Source organism: Paralichthys olivaceus, chromosome 9 (assembly GCF_024713975.1).
Source record: "Paralichthys olivaceus isolate ysfri-2021 chromosome 9, ASM2471397v2, whole genome shotgun sequence".
Classification (NCBI taxonomy): domain Eukaryota; kingdom Metazoa; phylum Chordata; class Actinopteri; order Pleuronectiformes; family Paralichthyidae; genus Paralichthys; species Paralichthys olivaceus.
Window position 1 is genome coordinate 17,958,820 of NC_091101.1, and position 17,368 is coordinate 17,976,187.

Below are 17,368 nucleotides of genomic sequence, written 5' to 3' on the forward strand. Positions count from 1 at the left end.
GATAAGCATTTCATAATGTTTTACACTCTTCTGTTGATTGTCAGTGTGAAGGAATGTATATATGTCACTGTGTTAGCTTTTAATATTCCAGGCTGCATGGATTTTGTACTTTTAGTTGTATTGAGCAAATAACACATTTCTGATTTTGAAATGTTGCCACAGGGCTATGAGGACTGGCTACGGCACAAGGCTGACAATGAGGTGAATAAGTACCCAGTGACAGTGCTAGAGGATGGCCGCAGGATACTGAAGGAGAGCGAGAAGATCAAGGTACCTTTCAGCTGCCACATCTTAGCTTAGATCCACTGGAATGAGTATTTCCTTAGAGAAATGGCTTGAGATAAGATTTCTGCAGCTTGGCATGACTGAGTTTGAGATATATGCACAGGGGAAAAATGCTCTGTCTACTGAACTGATTAGACATTCATACATGGCTGTGATAGTAATTAATTTATCCTAAAGGTAACAATATTTTCAAAGATGAATGTCTTTTCAAAAGCTAAGAAATGCCTTAAACAGTAATTTTATATTTAACATAAACCAAGCGACTCCTGGTTGTGGTAAGTTGCAACTGGTGCTCAGTGACACCACTGAGAATCAGCATACAGCTGTCAAAACGAAAACAGTTGGGACAGCTGCTCTCATCACAGGAACTCACATAAACTAACTGTTGGGTACCTCCTATAGTGCTAAAGGGTCAAGAGCTAACCCAACATTATTTTACCAAACCAAAGAGAGCCACAATAATTTTTTAGTGATGTGCTATGGGAGGTAGAAAGAAGCTATTTGTGAAAAGTATTTAGTGATATTTGGTTGACTTTGGTTGTTTCTTTGATCAGGTTGGAGATGTTGTGGAGGTGGAGGAAGATCAGACCTTTCCCTGTGATTTGATACTCCTGCAGTCGTGCCGCGATGACGATACATGTTTCGTTACCACAGCAAGTTTGGATGGCGAGTCCAACCATAAAGTAAGATTTACTGTTTTACCCTTTATTGATAACAACATAGTTAGAAACTAGGGAATTGAATCTATATGGGTGTCACAGACTGGGAAACAAGACATAACTATTTACAACAGGGAAAGTAATCTCATGAAATGAAATGTTTTTAATACAGTCATAAAATTATAAATCTAAATATAGGTATCTTAACTTTTGTGAAGTTGCATTTTTAAGCCGTGCTTTGAAGGAAGTGCTTTAAGTTTCTGTCTTGTCTATTTCCAAAAATATTTAGGTTCCTCTTAGTGTCAAAATATCTTGGAAAATGTCTTCCTGTTTTATGTAATGTCTTTGTGTGAGAGTTAGGGGGAAGCTACAATTTTCACTTGACTTAAGTCAGATCATACTCACAACTCAAACTCTGTCTCTTCCCCTTGTCCAGACACACTACACAGTGCCAGACATAGAGAGGGATCTGGAATCTCTTAATGCCACCATTGAGTGTGAACAGCCACAGCCTGACCTTTACAAGTAGGCACTCATCATACAGTCCCAGAGGATTTACACTACAAGAAACATTGCCTGTTCTTTGTTGGGAAATGGATTAACTCAGTATGAGTAGAAAATGTCTCATGTGACTCTAATATTAACTTGTAGATTAAGTGGAGATGTTTTGGTAAGCCACTGTGTACACTTTGTTTGGTTGGTCTCATAGTTGCAATCTTAAAAATGTGCCGGGTATTTACAGTAGTCTTTGGTTTGCCTGGCATGGATGTTATGTGATTCTTATTCACTTGTAGAAATCCCATCTCAGTCAACAGACAGCCTTTGGCTCCCCCTTTGGGCAAGGAGTTTGAATATTAGGCCAGACCTCATAATGGTGTTTGAGATGTGCTAAGTAAGCCATGGTGCCAAATGCTCACTATTCCGACTCAATTAAACTGACAGCAGGCTGCAGGCTAACTACCTGTAATTATTTGGCTCCCAATCGCCTCCACCTGCTTTTAGGCCAAGTACTTGATGTCTTGTGAAGTAAATGACCTCGGAATGCATTTTGATCCTCAAATTCACCACTCTACTTTAGTTTTAACCGATTGATTAATATGCAAAACAAATGTCAAATGTACTTTTTAAAATTTCTTGATTTGTGTGATGATCAGCAGTATGTATGGGCTTTTGTTCCAGATTTGTTGGCCGTATGCACATCTACACAAATAACCAGGAGCCTGCAGTGAGGTAAGAGCACTCATGCACAACCATCTCAGACCACTTTAAGTGAGAGCAAAATCAAAACACAGTTGCTTAAGCACTCATTTGTTTCCCTTTGCATCACCAACAAATCATTATTCCATTGATCATTAATTGCAAACAAGCATAAAAATTAAAACAGGCTTGGCATGGCTTCAGCCACTGCTTCCAAAGCACTCCCACAGGCATTTATCAATGACTGTTTTGTAATGGCCATACAGACAAATGCCAGTGTCCTTCCCAAGAACGCTGGGACTGTTATAAGCCCAGACTGCAGTCATACAGTGTATTGTCACTGCGTACTTTAGAGTGGATGCCAACTTGCCTGCCAGGTTTCCATTTAGAAAATAGGAGTGCGTGTGTGAATTGCACGGATTCTGTCTGACTGAATTGTCTGATGTACTGATGTGATTGTGCAGATCTTTGGGCCCAGAAAACCTACTGCTGAAAGGATCAACTTTAAAGAACACTCAGAAAATCCGTGGTGAGTCAAACGATATTGACGTTGTTACAATAACTTGCAGGATATTTGTGAAGATGGCCCAGTATCTAAAAACTAGCCCCTTTTCTTTTTACTTTCTCTCTTGCCTTCTCAAGGTGTTGCAGTTTACACTGGCATGGAGACAAAGATGGCTCTCAACTACCAGGGAAAGTCTCAGAAACGCTCTGCTGTAGAGAAGTAAGTACCTCAAGAAAAGGTGTAAACAAGTTAAAAGAGTAATTAAAAAATATCTGATTCATCTTTGATAGTCATTAATGATATCTCTTATATTTTCAGGTCTATCAATGCGTTCCTTCTTGTTTACCTCTGCATATTGGTGAGCAAGGCCCTAGTGTGCACGACACTTAAGTATGTGTGGCAAAGCAAACCCGGACAAGATGAGCCTTGGTACAATGAGAAAACCCAGAGAGAGAAGGACGCCAATTTAGTAAGTACACATTCTAGCAACCTGCCTATCCTTCTGGAAAAAATGACCTGTAAGTCAGGTGTCTTAGAGGCTCCTGTATTGTATACACAGTCAAAAATATTTCTTATTTCAACCCTCTTATATTAGTTCTTAGTAATATATTATCTATTAGGATGTTAGCAGCTGGAAGTGAAATAAGTGGAGTAATACTTGTCTTGAGCTTCATGGGGATTACCCCTGCTGTGAGTAGAATAGCTAATGGGTGTTGCTAGCATTGCATCAGGATATTATAATGTGTATAATGGTAAATACTGATCATCTGGTGAGTCAGGGCTTTAACACCTGGGAGTAAAGCTCCATCCACCATGTTAAAGTGTTTTACATGCCCTTGCCTCTTAATCAGCACCAGTAAAACCCTTCTCTGCAAAATGGCCACTGCAGACCTATATTGTGACATAGTCCATTTCATTGGTTGTTAACCCACTGCCTTGGCCTTCAATGACCTGCAAACATGGTGATATAACATTGTGACATCACAGACATGATGGATATGCACTTATTTTAATTTTAGTTATGAGTATGACATCTTATTGATTAATGAATCAATGCACTCTAACATTTATTCTTTCAGATAGGCACTATGTTCTCAGAGATTTGATTATAACATAAATATATTTAAACATGTGCCTGTGTTCTTGTTTACCCCAACAGTACCTTAAGATGTTCACCGACTTCCTGTCCTTCATGGTGCTCTTCAACTTCATCATTCCAGTTTCAATGTATGTGACGGTTGAGATGCAAAAGTTTTTGGGATCCTATTTCATCACATGGGACCAGGACTTCTTTGACCCAGAAATCAAGGAAGGGGCACTGGTCAACACTTCAGACCTCAACGAGGAGCTGGGACAGGTTAGGAGTGGACAAACGAAAATCATTCATATAAATGGCAGAAATGTGTGTTTCATTCCCATTAATTATTAAAAAAACAATGAATATATTAAAAGTAATACAAATAAGTAGGACTTTAAAATCATATTTTTGCACTTAAAGGTCTAGTGAGTAAGATTTAGGTGAAAGCGCCATTGGCAGAAATTTAATGTAAAATAATTCTTATGATCTTTTCACTAGTTTTTTTCATCTAAATTGTATGAATTGTAGTTTTCTTTACCCCAGAAAAGGCCCTTTATATTTAAATACTTTATATTTACATCAAGGGGGTCGTCTCAAAGGAGGCCGCCATGTTTTTAACATTACTCCAGACTGGACAAACTAAACACCTTTTGAGTTTTGATGACAACTGAAGCTACCACAGGTTCTCTTTCATGTTTGGAAGGGGAGGGTGAGGTGAGGGGTATTCAGCTGTAACATGCAATTTCAACACTAGATATCACAAAATTCTACACACTGCACCTTTAAATCACTCTTCTCAATGCTATCACAATTTAATAGTTGCTGGATTTTAATTTTATACTTTATTTGTTGAAAAAACATAAAAATGGTTTCAATGCTGATCATAAATGTGCAACTGTAAACTAACTGTAAAAAAGCTGCTTATGCTTACATTAGATTGCTGTGCTATCCTAACGTCTCTAATTTATGGCACCTTTACTGCTGCCATACATCAGTCACACTTGGTTTGCAAAATTATTGCTTCAATCAAAGCTGATGCTTCGTTAAACTGATTAACGCACTACAATTTTCTCTTGAGGTAATTCCCTATTCTTATTGTTGTAGCCTGCAAAATGGGCAACTGAATGTTTATGGCTTTGGAAGAGTCTGTCATGTATTTTTATCACGTTCCCTGTAGGTGGAGTATGTCTTTACTGACAAGACGGGCACCCTCACTCAGAATAACATGGAGTTCATAGAGTGCTGCATTGACGGCTTCCAGTACAAGTACCAAGACGTAAGCTCAGAGTTGGATGGTTTCTGTGTCACAGATGGACCTGTGACCAAACCACAGCAGAAAGCTGGCAGGGTGAGTGTTGTGGTGTCCCTCCATCTGTTGTAAAAGTCACACAAGCAGCAACATATGTTCATTACATAGCTCACTGCTCAGAAAGACCCTTCTCAGGTCATCCATATATAGTCCCGTTTGACATGTCAACATATGCACTTAATATGGATGGGGAGCAAACTGGCCGTGTGCTCTTTACATGAGCACCTGATTACACTTCAGAGACTGTTGCACTTCAGCATGTTTAGCATGTCAAGTCACTTTAATAGAATGGTTGGAAATCCATGGATCTAAACTCCAGCTACTGTTTATGGCTCTATATGTGGCTTTAAATTTATTATCAGGATATAAAACAATTGATGTTTATTTAATTATTATAGTTAAAATTGTGATTTTTTAAATGTATTTTTACTGTATTAAGCCATGATCATGTTGTGTTATCAGGAGAGGGAAGAGCTGTTTCTGCGTGCCCTGTGCCTGTGCCACACAGTCCAGGTGAAGGAGTCAACAGAGCAGAGTCAAGGCCAAGCCGATGGACTGACAGACCAGGTGGATGGCTTAGGGGTAGATGGAGAGGGGCTTCATCCACCACATGAGCAGAGAGGCCTAATAGCCTCCTCACCTGATGAGGTTGCTCTGGTCAAGGGCGCCATGAGGTAAGAGATGGGCTATTATGACTAAGTGAGTAAAAATGATGACATAACAGAATATGAATATCACAAATGCATTTTCTAAAGCTGTAGATAGATTTCTTAGCTACAATAACTCATGTAACAGAAGTTATTTTAGATTTTTGATGATTTGTCTCCACCTGCAGGTACGGCTTCACATTTCTTGGTCTTGAAAGTAAAAACATGAAAATTCTCAACAGGAACAACGATGTTGAAATGTAAGTCTAAAATTATATTGGCAACATTTTCTAGCCATATGTTTCCATTTATTTATGCACTATAACTAATTTTATTTGTGTACTTCCCAAAGGTATGAACTACTTCATGTGTTGAACTTTGACCCAGTCAGAAGGCGTATGAGTGTCATAGTCAGATCCAAATCAGGTGAGCTTGAGATGACTGTCTGCTTTATTGTAGGGAGTGTTATGATTAAAGGCCCTCATGCCTCACCACATTGTATGTCGGTATGTTTGTGTTTGTTTTGTCTCTAGGTGATACATTCCTCTTCTGTAAGGGAGCGGACTCCTCCATCTTCCCCCGCGTCAGACAGGAAGAGGTTGAAAAGATCAGCACGCATGTGGAGCGTAATGCAAAGGTGGGTGACTCCAGATTTAAGTTTAAAAGTATGTACTTTTTTATTCAAGGGTCAGATTGGGTTTTATTTATGATTACAGTGATTTGGGACAGATTTTGTTGTGCTTGTTTTTTTGTTTTGTTAACATGTTTTTAACTGTTTAGGAGGGCTACCGGACACTGTGTGTTGCCTACAAATGTCTCAGTGCAGAGGAGTACAACCAGGCAGATAAAGGACTGAAGGAAGCTAGACTGGCTCTGCAGGACAGAGAAGAGAGGCTCATGGCTATTTACAACCAAGTGGAGACTGGGATGAGTCTGATAGGAGCCACTGCTGTAGAGGATCGGTGGGTGTTCATACAAGGCACAGTACAATACATCTCACACATATGAATCTGCTGATGTTTGTTATGCTGTATGCTGCTGTTGTCCTTCCTCTCCCCTCCATCTAATTAAAGATCAGTACTAAGATTCGTAGGTGGTAAAATCCACAAAGACATCTCAGAATAGACCAAAGGTTTGCAAAAGACAGAAATAAACTTGTTATAAACTTCCTGTTCATACTATTCTTAGGAAAGATTTGTGTCTGTGGTGTGTTGTAAAAATTACCTTCTGTTAGTGTAACCTCAACAGTTGTAGTTGTTTTGCATTACATGCTTTTACCAGCTTCCCGGTAGTGTTTTGTCCATTATGACATTGCTAATTTGTAATTTGTGGTGACAGTCAAAAGACACTTAATTTCTTCTGTGGTCCATCAGGCTGTCTTCCACAATCCAATGTTAAAAAATAGGCAGCAGATTTTGTTTCACAAGCACCATTGAAATAAAAAATGCTACCAAAAAAGTGATGAAACACTTCATTACCTCAGTCAACATCATCATCACACTTAAGCTGATACACGTTTATATCTACATCAAAGTTAAATTATTTTATATTTAGAAATATACCCCCTTCAATATATTTCCCACAACTCCCTCAGACTCTTGTTTGAGACAGGCTCAACCTCGTTTAAGTACCATTATTTTCTAGAAAATCAACAGCCTTGCTCAGGCTTTGTTTCTTAGAGTTCTTGTAATAACCTTTCAAGTGTCTCACTTCTTTCTATTGCTCTTCTCCCCCAGGCTTCAAGAGGAGGCTGCAGAGACTATGGAGGCCCTCCAGGGGGCAGGTATTAAGGTTTGGGTCCTAACGGGGGACAAGATGGAGACAGCAAAGTCCACTTGTTATGCTTGTAGATTGTTCCAGAGAAATACAGAGCTGCTGGAACTAACAGTGCGCACTCTGGACGATGGAGGGAGGAGGCGCGAGCAACGACTGCATGACCTCTTAATTGAATATCATAAAAAAACTGTGCAGGATGCCCTACCAGCTAAAGCAGGTGTCACCAGGTTGGTTTCTAGATTTGCTGACATGCTCTTAACACAATTGTACTAAATCTTCCCGATGATAAAAACTTGAAACCTGTTTCTCTTCACGGTGTTAAAGGAGCCGGTCTTCATCAAACCAAGACTATGGTTTTATCATAGATGGAGCTACTCTGTCAATGGTGCTCAACTCCAACACTGAGTCCAACTCAAAACTCTTCAAGAACCTGTTCCTGCAGATCTGTCAAAACTGCACAGCTGTTCTCTGCTGTCGCATGGCTCCTCTACAAAAGGCACAGGTCAGAAGAATCTGTTAAAATGTGGAAAATATTTATTCCTTAAATAATTGAAAAGATTATTTTTTACAGTGAACAGTTGGCTGATTTTTTTTAATGTTGCCCTCATTTCTTGCTCCATATATAGATAGTTAAAATGGTGAAGAACTCAAAAGGCAGTCCAATCACTCTTTCCATTGGAGATGGTGCCAACGATGTCAGCATGATCTTGGAAGCTCATGTTGGCATTGGTAAGAAATCCCATGCTGAGGCTGATTCTGATTAATATATCTCACATTAATTTCAATGAAGGAAAGTGTGATGTGTGATTACTCTTGGTGTTTCAGGCATTAAAGGTAAAGAGGGCCGGCAGGCAGTGAGGAACAGCGATTATGCCATACCCAAACTCATGCACCTCAAGAAACTTTTGTTGGCTCATGGGCATCTCTACTATGTTCGCATTGCACACCTGGTGCAGTATTTCTTTTACAAGGTAGGAGGAACATTTGCTTCAGTCACATTAACTTTTTATCATTCCTCAGGCTATGAACTAGCTTTTTGTGCAAAGCCTGCATCTCCCAAACAAACCCACCAACTCACTTGATTTCAGGATTATGTGATGAAGAGACAGATTTGACAGAAACTGAAGTTAAACAGATTTTGAGGTTGAACTGAGGATAACATTTTTAAAATGTATGTACCTACATTATAATCATGTGGTTACTTAGGAATCTATTTGATGTCTTTTGATGTTTTTTCCTCTCGTCATTGTGAGCCTGTTTTCTTTCTGTTTTCCCTGCAGAACCTTTGCTTCATCTTACCTCAGTTTTTGTACCAGTTCTTCTGTGGCTATTCCCAGCAAGTGAGTATGTCCCGAGGCTTTTGAGGTTCAAAGATGTTCTGAACATGAAAGGAGGCGGTGTCCCTTGAATCCACATGTCCTCGTCCTCCCGAATACCAGACTCCTTCTTGTTAGGTTGACCCCTCCCTCTCTGCTCCTGGAATGTTTGAGCCCTGTCTGATATGGTTATATACTGACTTATATTTCATACCACTGTTAAATAATACAGTCAGACGTCAGCTCTGCCGCCATGGTACATCATATGTGAACATAATGTAATCATGGTGGCATGTGAAAACACAAAGATTTTTTGTGTGGAGCACATTGATGAATTCTCTTGGCTTTAAATTGAAAACTGCTTCTGACAGAAATATATATTATCAGTTAATTATATAACACAAATACTGTCTTTATAAAGGTAATTGATTATGTTTTGGTATGTCTGTTTGTAAAAGGTACGGGTGAATAGCTTAGATCTTTCATAAGTACATGAAAGATGTATATAAGCCGGTGTATATCACACATTATATGTGTAAGTATGATGGTGTGTATGAGGTTTGTCCTCTCCATAATATTAATCCTTGGTTGCCCCACCCATCCTCCTCCTCCTTACCTTCCCTTGTCCTTCACTTCCCCCTCCTGCTCCCGTACTCCCCAGCCCCTGTATGGTGCGGTCTATCTGACGATGTACAACATCTGCTTCACCTCTATGCCCATCCTGGCTTACAGCCTCTTGGAGCAGCACATCTGCATTAAGGATCTGCTGGAAAATGCTACCCTCTACAGGTGAACATGAGAACCTTCACTTTTCTGCAGTACACTTCATGGTTTATAAAGATGTTGTCTTTAAGATCTAGGATTGTTGTTTATGGACTGAAGACTTGATAAATTGATTGAATGGCCAATCTTTACTTTGGTCTGTAAAGATGAAGAAGAAAGGTGAAAACGCAAAAAATCAGTAGCCCTGCTCCACATTAGATTAGATTTTATACTAATGGGCTCCTTTGTACTCTTTTGTCCACCATCTATAATTTCAATTGAATTGCTGTCACAGTTTATCAGATATGTCCTTTTATATAAAAATTATAAACTCATTAAAAGCACAGTCACCTTAATCTATGTCATGGTGCATCTCAGTTTTTTGGATTTAGTCGTTAATATTCTCAAATTCTCTACTTTTTATAGAGTTTTTTCATTTTCACAAAAATAAGTTTGTTCATCTTTCTTGTTTGTTTTGTTTTTATAGAGAGATTGCCAAGAATGCCATGTTACGTTGGAGACCATTCCTCTACTGGACATTGCTGGGAGTCTTCCATGGTTTGCTCTTCTTCTTTGGTGTTCGCTTTCTGTTCAGTAACCCAGCACTGCAGGACAATGGCCAGGTTTGTTCTCTGATGTAATACACCTTCTAAAGCATGCTATAATTACTTGATAAAACCTTTTCTCCCAAGTACATCTGCTCATTTGTCTTATTTAAATCCAGGTTTTTGGGAACTGGTCATATGGAACAATTGTCTTCACAGTCCTTGTACTCACGGTCACACTAAAGGTAAAAAAAAAAATAAAAAAAAACAGCACTCCCTATTTATCTCATCTAATGAAATAATGCATTACATTATCTTTCAGAACACAGACTTTGGCAAAGTCTGTCAGATATTCAATATGTGCATTTATTGACTTTACTCTGCTTTTTGCTTTAGCTTGCTCTGGACACACGACATTGGACATGGATCAACCACTTTATGATCTGGGGATCTCTGGCTTTCTATGTGTTTTTCAGCTTCCTCTGGGGAGGAACAATATGGTTAGAAAACAATTCAAAATTACTTATCTTATGTGTTCAGTAGTCATTGTACTTCATCTATTATGTTTCTGTTTTATGCGACCCCTGTGGCTCTTCCAGCCATTATAAGTCAGTGAGTGTTCTCTTTCCTGCAGGCCTTTCCTGAGCCAGCAGCGTTTGTACTTTGTGTTTGCCAACATGCTGAGTTCAGTGTCAGCCTGGCTGGTGATCATCCTCCTCGTCCTGCTCAGTCTACTGCCAGAGATCCTGCTTGTAGTATTCCGCAAGGCCCGCAGCCCCCACACTCGACAGGTACACACACATTTGCACTCTTCTTCACTTTCTCTCCCTCTTTGTCTGCCTCTTTCCCATTCTGTCAACTCTCCGGCCCAATTTTATGCATTTGTTTTCTCAATGTATCGGTTCTCAATAACTGTGTTCATCCTTGATGTATTTACAAGTGAAGCAAAATACATGGTTGGTGATTTAGTTATGGGAGGAGTTTAAATCAATGTATGATTTTTGTCATTTCAATTAGCTTCTAATGAGACTAATGTGATTTCCACAAAGCTGGAAATGTTTGGGGGTATAGGTGTGCTTCTGGGAACATTCCACACAAAAAAAAATATTTGGGAAAACTAATGAATCAAACCATTGTTTTGCACAATTTTGAAGGCAGCCAAAAATACATATGTACAAATATACGTACAATATGTACTTATTACAATGCATATATTTGTTTTTTTATTCTGTTTTGAATGTATCTGTAGTTAGCAGTAAGTAAGAAGCAGCAGTAAGTGGCAGAATCAATCATAAAATGTATAGAAACTTAACAATCTTGTTAGTGTCTACAGTCCACAGGATTAAATGATGGTTCTTATTGTATTTTAGAACATCATCCCCTTTAGCCTATTTTTGTCATTTCCACCTTTGTTTTTCTAACGAGTACTATTGCTTTGGTCCTCTCACTCTGTCTCACCCTCTTCTATCTTCTTTCTTCCACTCTGGACCTGCCTCCCTAAAGATGAAACATCGCCTTCCTTCCTCGGGGACATCCACTATCTTCATGTTGTCGCAGACCGCTAGCACTCACAGCTTCTCATGGAGCGACTGAGGTCTCGCTCTCTCTTTCTGTCAGCTCTTATACTTAAGACTCTTCCTGCAGAGTTTCTGTGTCTGCCAGTCTTGCTTATTTCCTAACTGTTGTGTCCTTCCTCTCCCACTGTTAGACTCCTTCCTTCCCCTCTAAAAGAACTCAGGCTGGTGTTCTGTAGTTGTTTACAGTCCCCATTCAGTGGGAGGGTTTAGATCAGATTAAAACCGATTATCGTTACTTTTAATGTAACTACCTTAGGAATGCCATCCTTGCAGGCTCTGATCTTTAAACTTGACTTAAATGCTTTTCTTTAGATCTGTATTTATGAAAATTGTGAGCAATACTGATAATTGGGATGGTGCGTGCCCAGCTCTGACAGCAGTGTGGAGTAGGACCTGGTGTCCATGAAAATGTGCAGTCAGTCTTCCATCTTTGTCTGTCCACTTGTCTCAGTCAGTCTCCTCCCAGCTGCCTGTGCTGCTCCAGTGCCTGCTGCCTCCGCATGTCCAGTTAGATGAATGCAGCACGTCAAAATAACCAAACTTAACCTGCATGAGGCTCAAGTAAACCTCATCCTAGATCCTCACCACAATCCCTGCAGGCCACTGCATTTTGTTTGTGTGTGTTAGTGCGTGAGAGTGTGTGTGTGTGTGTGTTTTCTGTACATTCCTCTGCCAAATTTTTAAGTATGGTAGCAATGGATTAATCTGGACTGAGTCAAGATGTCTGAAAATTATTATTGCAAGGAAAGGTATCCTGAAAAGGCAGCCAGACTTAATTTCATCAACCACCTGTCCAGTTTTTGAGTCTTCGTATGTTTGTTCTCTGTGTATGTCTTTAAGTCTGCAGGAGACAGAGAGACGAAGTATGTATGGTTCTGTCAGTGTAGTGATGTTATTGGTGTCTCTTGCCTCACCCTTCTAGAAGAAGCTGGTTCAGTCGAGCGTGGGGGGACTCCAGTCTCCCCAGTCTTCAGCCAGACCCCTGCTCATGAGAACCTTTTCTGATGAGTCCAATACTGTCACTTAAGCAGGTACCAGACCATCTTCAGGCCATTAAGCCAATCAAATACTTTTTTTCTCCCAACCAACCTCTCCTGCAGTCCTGGACCCTAACTCTGGGTTTAAACAAGAGAATCAGGCATAATGACAAACTGGTCACATCCAGCAAGACCCACTGTGTTCCTGTGTGTAAGCTGCCATTGGCTGGCTGAAGAGATACATTTCTTTCACGTCAACCCCATATTTTGTGTTGTTATATCGTTGGTTTAAAAAGCCAAATGGTGCATTTCTTTGATATAATATAATATGAATGCATCACCAGGCTTCATATTGCAAATTGAAACTTGTATCTGTGGCACATGTTCCCTTCAGCCTCCCTTTGAACCCCAGCTTACCCCTGCATGTGCTTTTAAAAATCAGATTTTGAATGTTTTTAATTTTAGTTAATCTCAGAAGAAGAAGAAACTTCTGAGTGTGTGGGTGTGTCTGTTTATGTGAGTTTTTTACCTGAAAGTATGAAACAATAGAGCTGCTCTGTGATTATAACAACCCCAATATGATATTCATGTGCTGTTTGTAATGTGGTGGTTTTTGTTCCGTCTTGTGTGCACATCCAAACCTGTGCTGGTGGTTGTCGTCTGCTTAATCTCTTGAAAAATGATGGATGTATTTTGTGAGTGCAGAGCATGACGTGATGCTGCCTTAACCTCAGGCTGAATGCAGCTGCATTAACTACAGGGGGTAAACAGCAAAATAAATGGAAACACAAAGACAAAATACTTTTAAGTTTTCACCATTAAATATGTGTTATGTAACAAATCATATAAATATATACCAACAAAATGTGAAAGATACGTTATAAAATATTCCAATAAATTAATTCAGTTCGTTCAAAATTTTGTCAATCAAGACAAAAAGGGCAGAATCGGTGTTAATTTATTGGCCAATGCTTTGGTCTGAATGAGCAAACATCCAATCACAGCACTGCCTCTGCTCTGTTTGACTAAAACATTGAATAAAAACAGATTAAATAAGAACAACCTTATACCTTGATTAATCTTTAAAAAACATAATTATAAAGTTTTATGGTTTATTAAATATTTTGTCTGTTTTCATTATTGTTTATATTACATCTTAATACTTTGGTCTCCGTGGGTAAATGATAAGGGTAACTATGCAGAAGTGTTGGAGGTCTTAAGGTGTTTTCACATGTTTTGTGCTGCCCCCTGTTGATAGGCCTGAACATTGTTCACAATGTCTTCACATCACTGCCCAGGCTCACCGACATCTGTTGCTTTACATTTGCACCAAGCTTTTTACCTCAGCTTTCACTGTTAAACTTTTATTTCTATCCTCCCTGTAGCTCTCAGATGGTCGCCTCCTACAAACATCCAGGTAAACCGCAAAGAGATGAACCTAACCGTCTGTTCAATGTCCATGCATGGCTTCAACAGATCAATAAACATGGATGAGAAAATTATATATATAATTATAATAATATAACGTATAAGGTGGCCTCTTACCTTTTATTTTGATTTGGGGTGATTTCAAGGTGTCTCGTCCTCTTTTCTCTTATTGGAACAAGCTTGTTATGAAAACATATAAGTTGAATCTTTCTGCTTCTCTGTTTTTCCAGAATGCGTCTGTCTCACTAATATCGTACAAGCATCTGAAGGAGTGTGAGTAAAAGGCGGCGAGGACTCACAACAACAGTGGCGTCTGCCACATTCAAGATGTCGTGCCAGTTGGGTCAGAGCTGACCTGAAAAGAGGAGAAGGAGATGAAGAGAAGGAAAAAAATCAGAAGAAAAAGAGAGATATGCTGACTGGGGGATGGGATGTAAAGGGATTTAGCAGCCTTTTGACACGTGTCTTTCTGCTCCGTCCTTCTCTGCTCAATCCCAAAAGCTCCTAACCCCCCCCTGTGCATGCCTGCAGAGCAGTGCCCTGCATAATTTTTTTAAAATGTCTACTAAAATGACAGGCATGAGTTTTCTTTCTTTTTACTTCTTTTTTTAAATACTAGCTTCCAATTGAATGCATACACTTCTGCCTTGACAGTAGCTCTAACTGCTGTGTTTTAACAAGCAGTTGTGATATCCACTCCAAGAATGGTTCACCTGCATGAAAGAAGGCTCAAAAGAAAGCTTTACTCCACTGATGTTCAGTCACTGTGTTCTGCTAAGTTTTTATAAAGACACGGAGATCCCTTTCTCACTAGTTACACATTGAAAAGGTTCTTCTACTTTACAGTTAATACGCTTTCAATGGTTATGGTTATTCTTATTTTGTGTTTCAGAAATATTCTCATCCACAGGTTCAAAATTAAAAAGTTATTGAATATAATTTCAATTCAGCTCAGAGCTGCAAACAAACAGTTTTCAGAACGAGCTAATACAGACCATATTACCACTCAGTCCAAAAAGTGTGTGTGTGTGCGTGCGTGCGTGCGTATGTGTATGTAAGATTGAGAGATAGATTAGAGACAACAAGCCTATTCTGGCAATAAAACTATGCCTCCATCCTCAGAGATAATTTAAGAGAGTCCAATTTAGATGAGATATTTAATATATGTGTTGTACTGTATATAGGTAAGAGATGTATAACAGCATCTGCTCAAAGCCAAAAAGATGAACGTAATACGATCAGATTCTGTGATCTGGAAGTGACCCATTGTCGTGTGTCATGTGCAACTTGTACTGGATGAGAAAATTGAGATATGTCAGTGTGTGTGTGATGAATACCGGAATTACTTGAACCTCGTTGATGTAGTTCGGTCAGACGGTTCCTGCACTATTACCGTTTCTTCATTGCGTAGATAGCACGTGTATTCAGTATGTCTGAGCATACACATGCACATATCTGATAGCTGAGAACATTATACACAGTCACCACACACGTTGTACACTTAATACACACATGCACTAGAGCCTAAATGAGGTATTTACTTTATGTTCATTATCCATCATCTAGATCATGTACTTCTTCTCAGTCAGGCTGAAGTTGGGATGTAAAGAAAACCAACTCCAGACCTGCAGAGTCGACATAGTAAATGTTAGCATGAGGCTCCACACTCCGTCCTCTTTCTTGTTTTTGGACTGTTCGGCCTTTAACGTCTTTTGTGTAGTGCTTCATACATTCCATTTAGACATGCCATTGTTCCAAACTCTTAAAATATACTGTTTTGAAATACTTGTGCTTATGCTTTTTCTTCACGGACGTGTATTGTTTGGCATATTTATTGTTGTGTCATTTAGCTCACAATTATTATATTTCATTACATAAGTCTGTTATTATTGGGGAGGAGTGGTCAGCTTTGTTGGTCATTTGAGTTAGCCTGTGTTACCCCAGCCCTGATGTCAGCCTGTGCCAATCCCATGATTGTCTTTGTCATATATACAAAGACAGGCAGCCCCCCCATCCCACACTCCCAACATGCAAAAATCAGCCTCTGAACCAGTGCCACCCCTCGTTCTGTGACGTAACTCTTGGTTTAAACTGATGAGTAATTGTTTCTACAATGATCCATGAGTTTTGTTATACAATCTATCGGTATGTTGATTTGAAAGTTTAAAAACTCCAGTACAATACTTTTTAGTGCTGGTCTTGTATTTTACTCCACTGACTGTAGCCTGACAAGTCTGATCCGGTGCATCTACACAATGGCACATGCAGTCATAAAACCAAGTGGAGATTTTGATCAGGTTAATATTGATTTGTTCATAAATGGGAAAATGTACATCCATTTCAGCTTCATTTTCTACTTTCAAGTCTGTTTTACTGATGTTCGGTTTGCAGAGGAGGCAGTTTTTACTCTGGCTGCACTGTGTTGGTGATATACTGGATGTAAGAGGACACATTGAGAGGGGCTGCCTGCTTTGTTTAATGAAAAAACCTTTAAGTGACATCAGAGATGCTATTTTCTTGTAATCTAATTTTTTGCCTGTCTAATGAAAACTATAAAAAGAATGAATTGTATTTTTAATGCAACCTTTTTCCAGCCACTTTTTTGTACGATAACCAAAATGTCCAAAAAAAGCACGAGAGGCTCTGTGGCTGTGGATGCTGTCTGTGAGGGGTGGAGGTGGACACCTTCAGGCACCCCAGCAGCGACGTGTCGCACAGCAGGGACACCCCCGCCACCTCCAGCCCTCCAGCTTCCTCCAGCCTCAACACTCCAAACCTCTAAGCTGAATGTACCTCTTTGAAACTAGTGTATCGAAAACCTGAAGTTCTTCTGTAATAAAGCAGAATGTTTTGAAGATAAAATGTGTTATAGTGCTTTGTTACACCCACAGTTGTGTCTGCAGGCTTTGTCTGATGTGTGTGTGTGTCTGTGTGTGTGTCTTTAACCACACTAAGCAGATGCTGTGCAGTAATGAGATGGCTGAGAGGCTAAGCTGGATCAGCTGAGTGGCTGCGTATCAGGCTGGAGCACTGCTGCTCTTCCACTGCTCCATGTGTGGCCCGACATCAAGAAAACATCAAACACAGTGAGTCACTGTAGACAAACTTTGAATACATTTATATAGAACATTTCTGGTGTCATTGAGGACTGATCCATTCATAGTAGCTGTGGGCCGAGCAGTGGGGAACTGAGACAGGCTCTGTGTATCAGTATGTACACAATGACACCCTTTCATATTTGTTCTTGTCTGAATGTGATTGTTGTGTATTAGAGGCCACACTTCACATGGGCTGAGCTTGTTGGCAG

The 17,368-nt window shown here is 39.6% G+C and overlaps 1 protein-coding gene across 7 annotated transcripts in view; it reads left to right on the forward strand.

Annotated features, from left to right (window-relative positions):
• The window catches only part of atp11c (ATPase phospholipid transporting 11C), a 39,776-nt gene extending 22,853 nt beyond the window's left edge, over nucleotides 1-16,923 (forward strand). Inside the window, exons 5-32 of one of the 7 annotated variants that reach the window (XR_011243983.1) lie at nucleotides 163-270; nucleotides 840-968; nucleotides 1,381-1,469; nucleotides 2,124-2,174; nucleotides 2,606-2,670; nucleotides 2,784-2,865; nucleotides 2,965-3,115; nucleotides 3,806-4,003; nucleotides 4,902-5,072; nucleotides 5,496-5,707; nucleotides 5,869-5,940; nucleotides 6,033-6,106; nucleotides 6,214-6,317; nucleotides 6,461-6,642; nucleotides 7,417-7,683; nucleotides 7,781-7,958; nucleotides 8,083-8,185; nucleotides 8,282-8,427; nucleotides 8,737-8,796; nucleotides 9,434-9,561; nucleotides 10,022-10,157; nucleotides 10,259-10,324; nucleotides 10,476-10,579; nucleotides 10,714-10,870; nucleotides 11,583-11,673; nucleotides 12,579-12,687; nucleotides 14,019-14,050; nucleotides 14,292-14,466. Coding sequence is in view for 6 of the 7 variants with exons in the window: in XM_069531134.1 (XP_069387235.1) it covers nucleotides 163-270; nucleotides 840-968; nucleotides 1,381-1,469; nucleotides 2,124-2,174; nucleotides 2,606-2,670; nucleotides 2,784-2,865; nucleotides 2,965-3,115; nucleotides 3,806-4,003; nucleotides 4,902-5,072; nucleotides 5,496-5,707; nucleotides 5,869-5,940; nucleotides 6,033-6,106; nucleotides 6,214-6,317; nucleotides 6,461-6,642; nucleotides 7,417-7,683; nucleotides 7,781-7,958; nucleotides 8,083-8,185; nucleotides 8,282-8,427; nucleotides 8,737-8,796; nucleotides 9,434-9,561; nucleotides 10,022-10,157; nucleotides 10,259-10,324; nucleotides 10,476-10,579; nucleotides 10,714-10,870; nucleotides 12,579-12,683 (3,138 nt within the window). In the remaining variant the exon portion in view is untranslated. Of the gene's footprint in view, nucleotides 1-162; nucleotides 271-839; nucleotides 969-1,380; nucleotides 1,470-2,123; nucleotides 2,175-2,605; nucleotides 2,671-2,783; nucleotides 2,866-2,964; nucleotides 3,116-3,805; nucleotides 4,004-4,901; nucleotides 5,073-5,495; nucleotides 5,708-5,868; nucleotides 5,941-6,032; nucleotides 6,107-6,213; nucleotides 6,318-6,460; nucleotides 6,643-7,416; nucleotides 7,684-7,780; nucleotides 7,959-8,082; nucleotides 8,186-8,281; nucleotides 8,428-8,736; nucleotides 8,797-9,433; nucleotides 9,562-10,021; nucleotides 10,158-10,258; nucleotides 10,325-10,475; nucleotides 10,580-10,713; nucleotides 10,871-11,582; nucleotides 11,810-12,578; nucleotides 12,688-14,018; nucleotides 14,051-14,291 lie in introns of those variants that run through there. The other 6 variants (XM_069531134.1, XM_069531136.1, XM_069531138.1 and 3 more) reach the window with 6 other exon arrangements.
• Nucleotides 16,924-17,368: the final 445 nt, after the last annotated feature.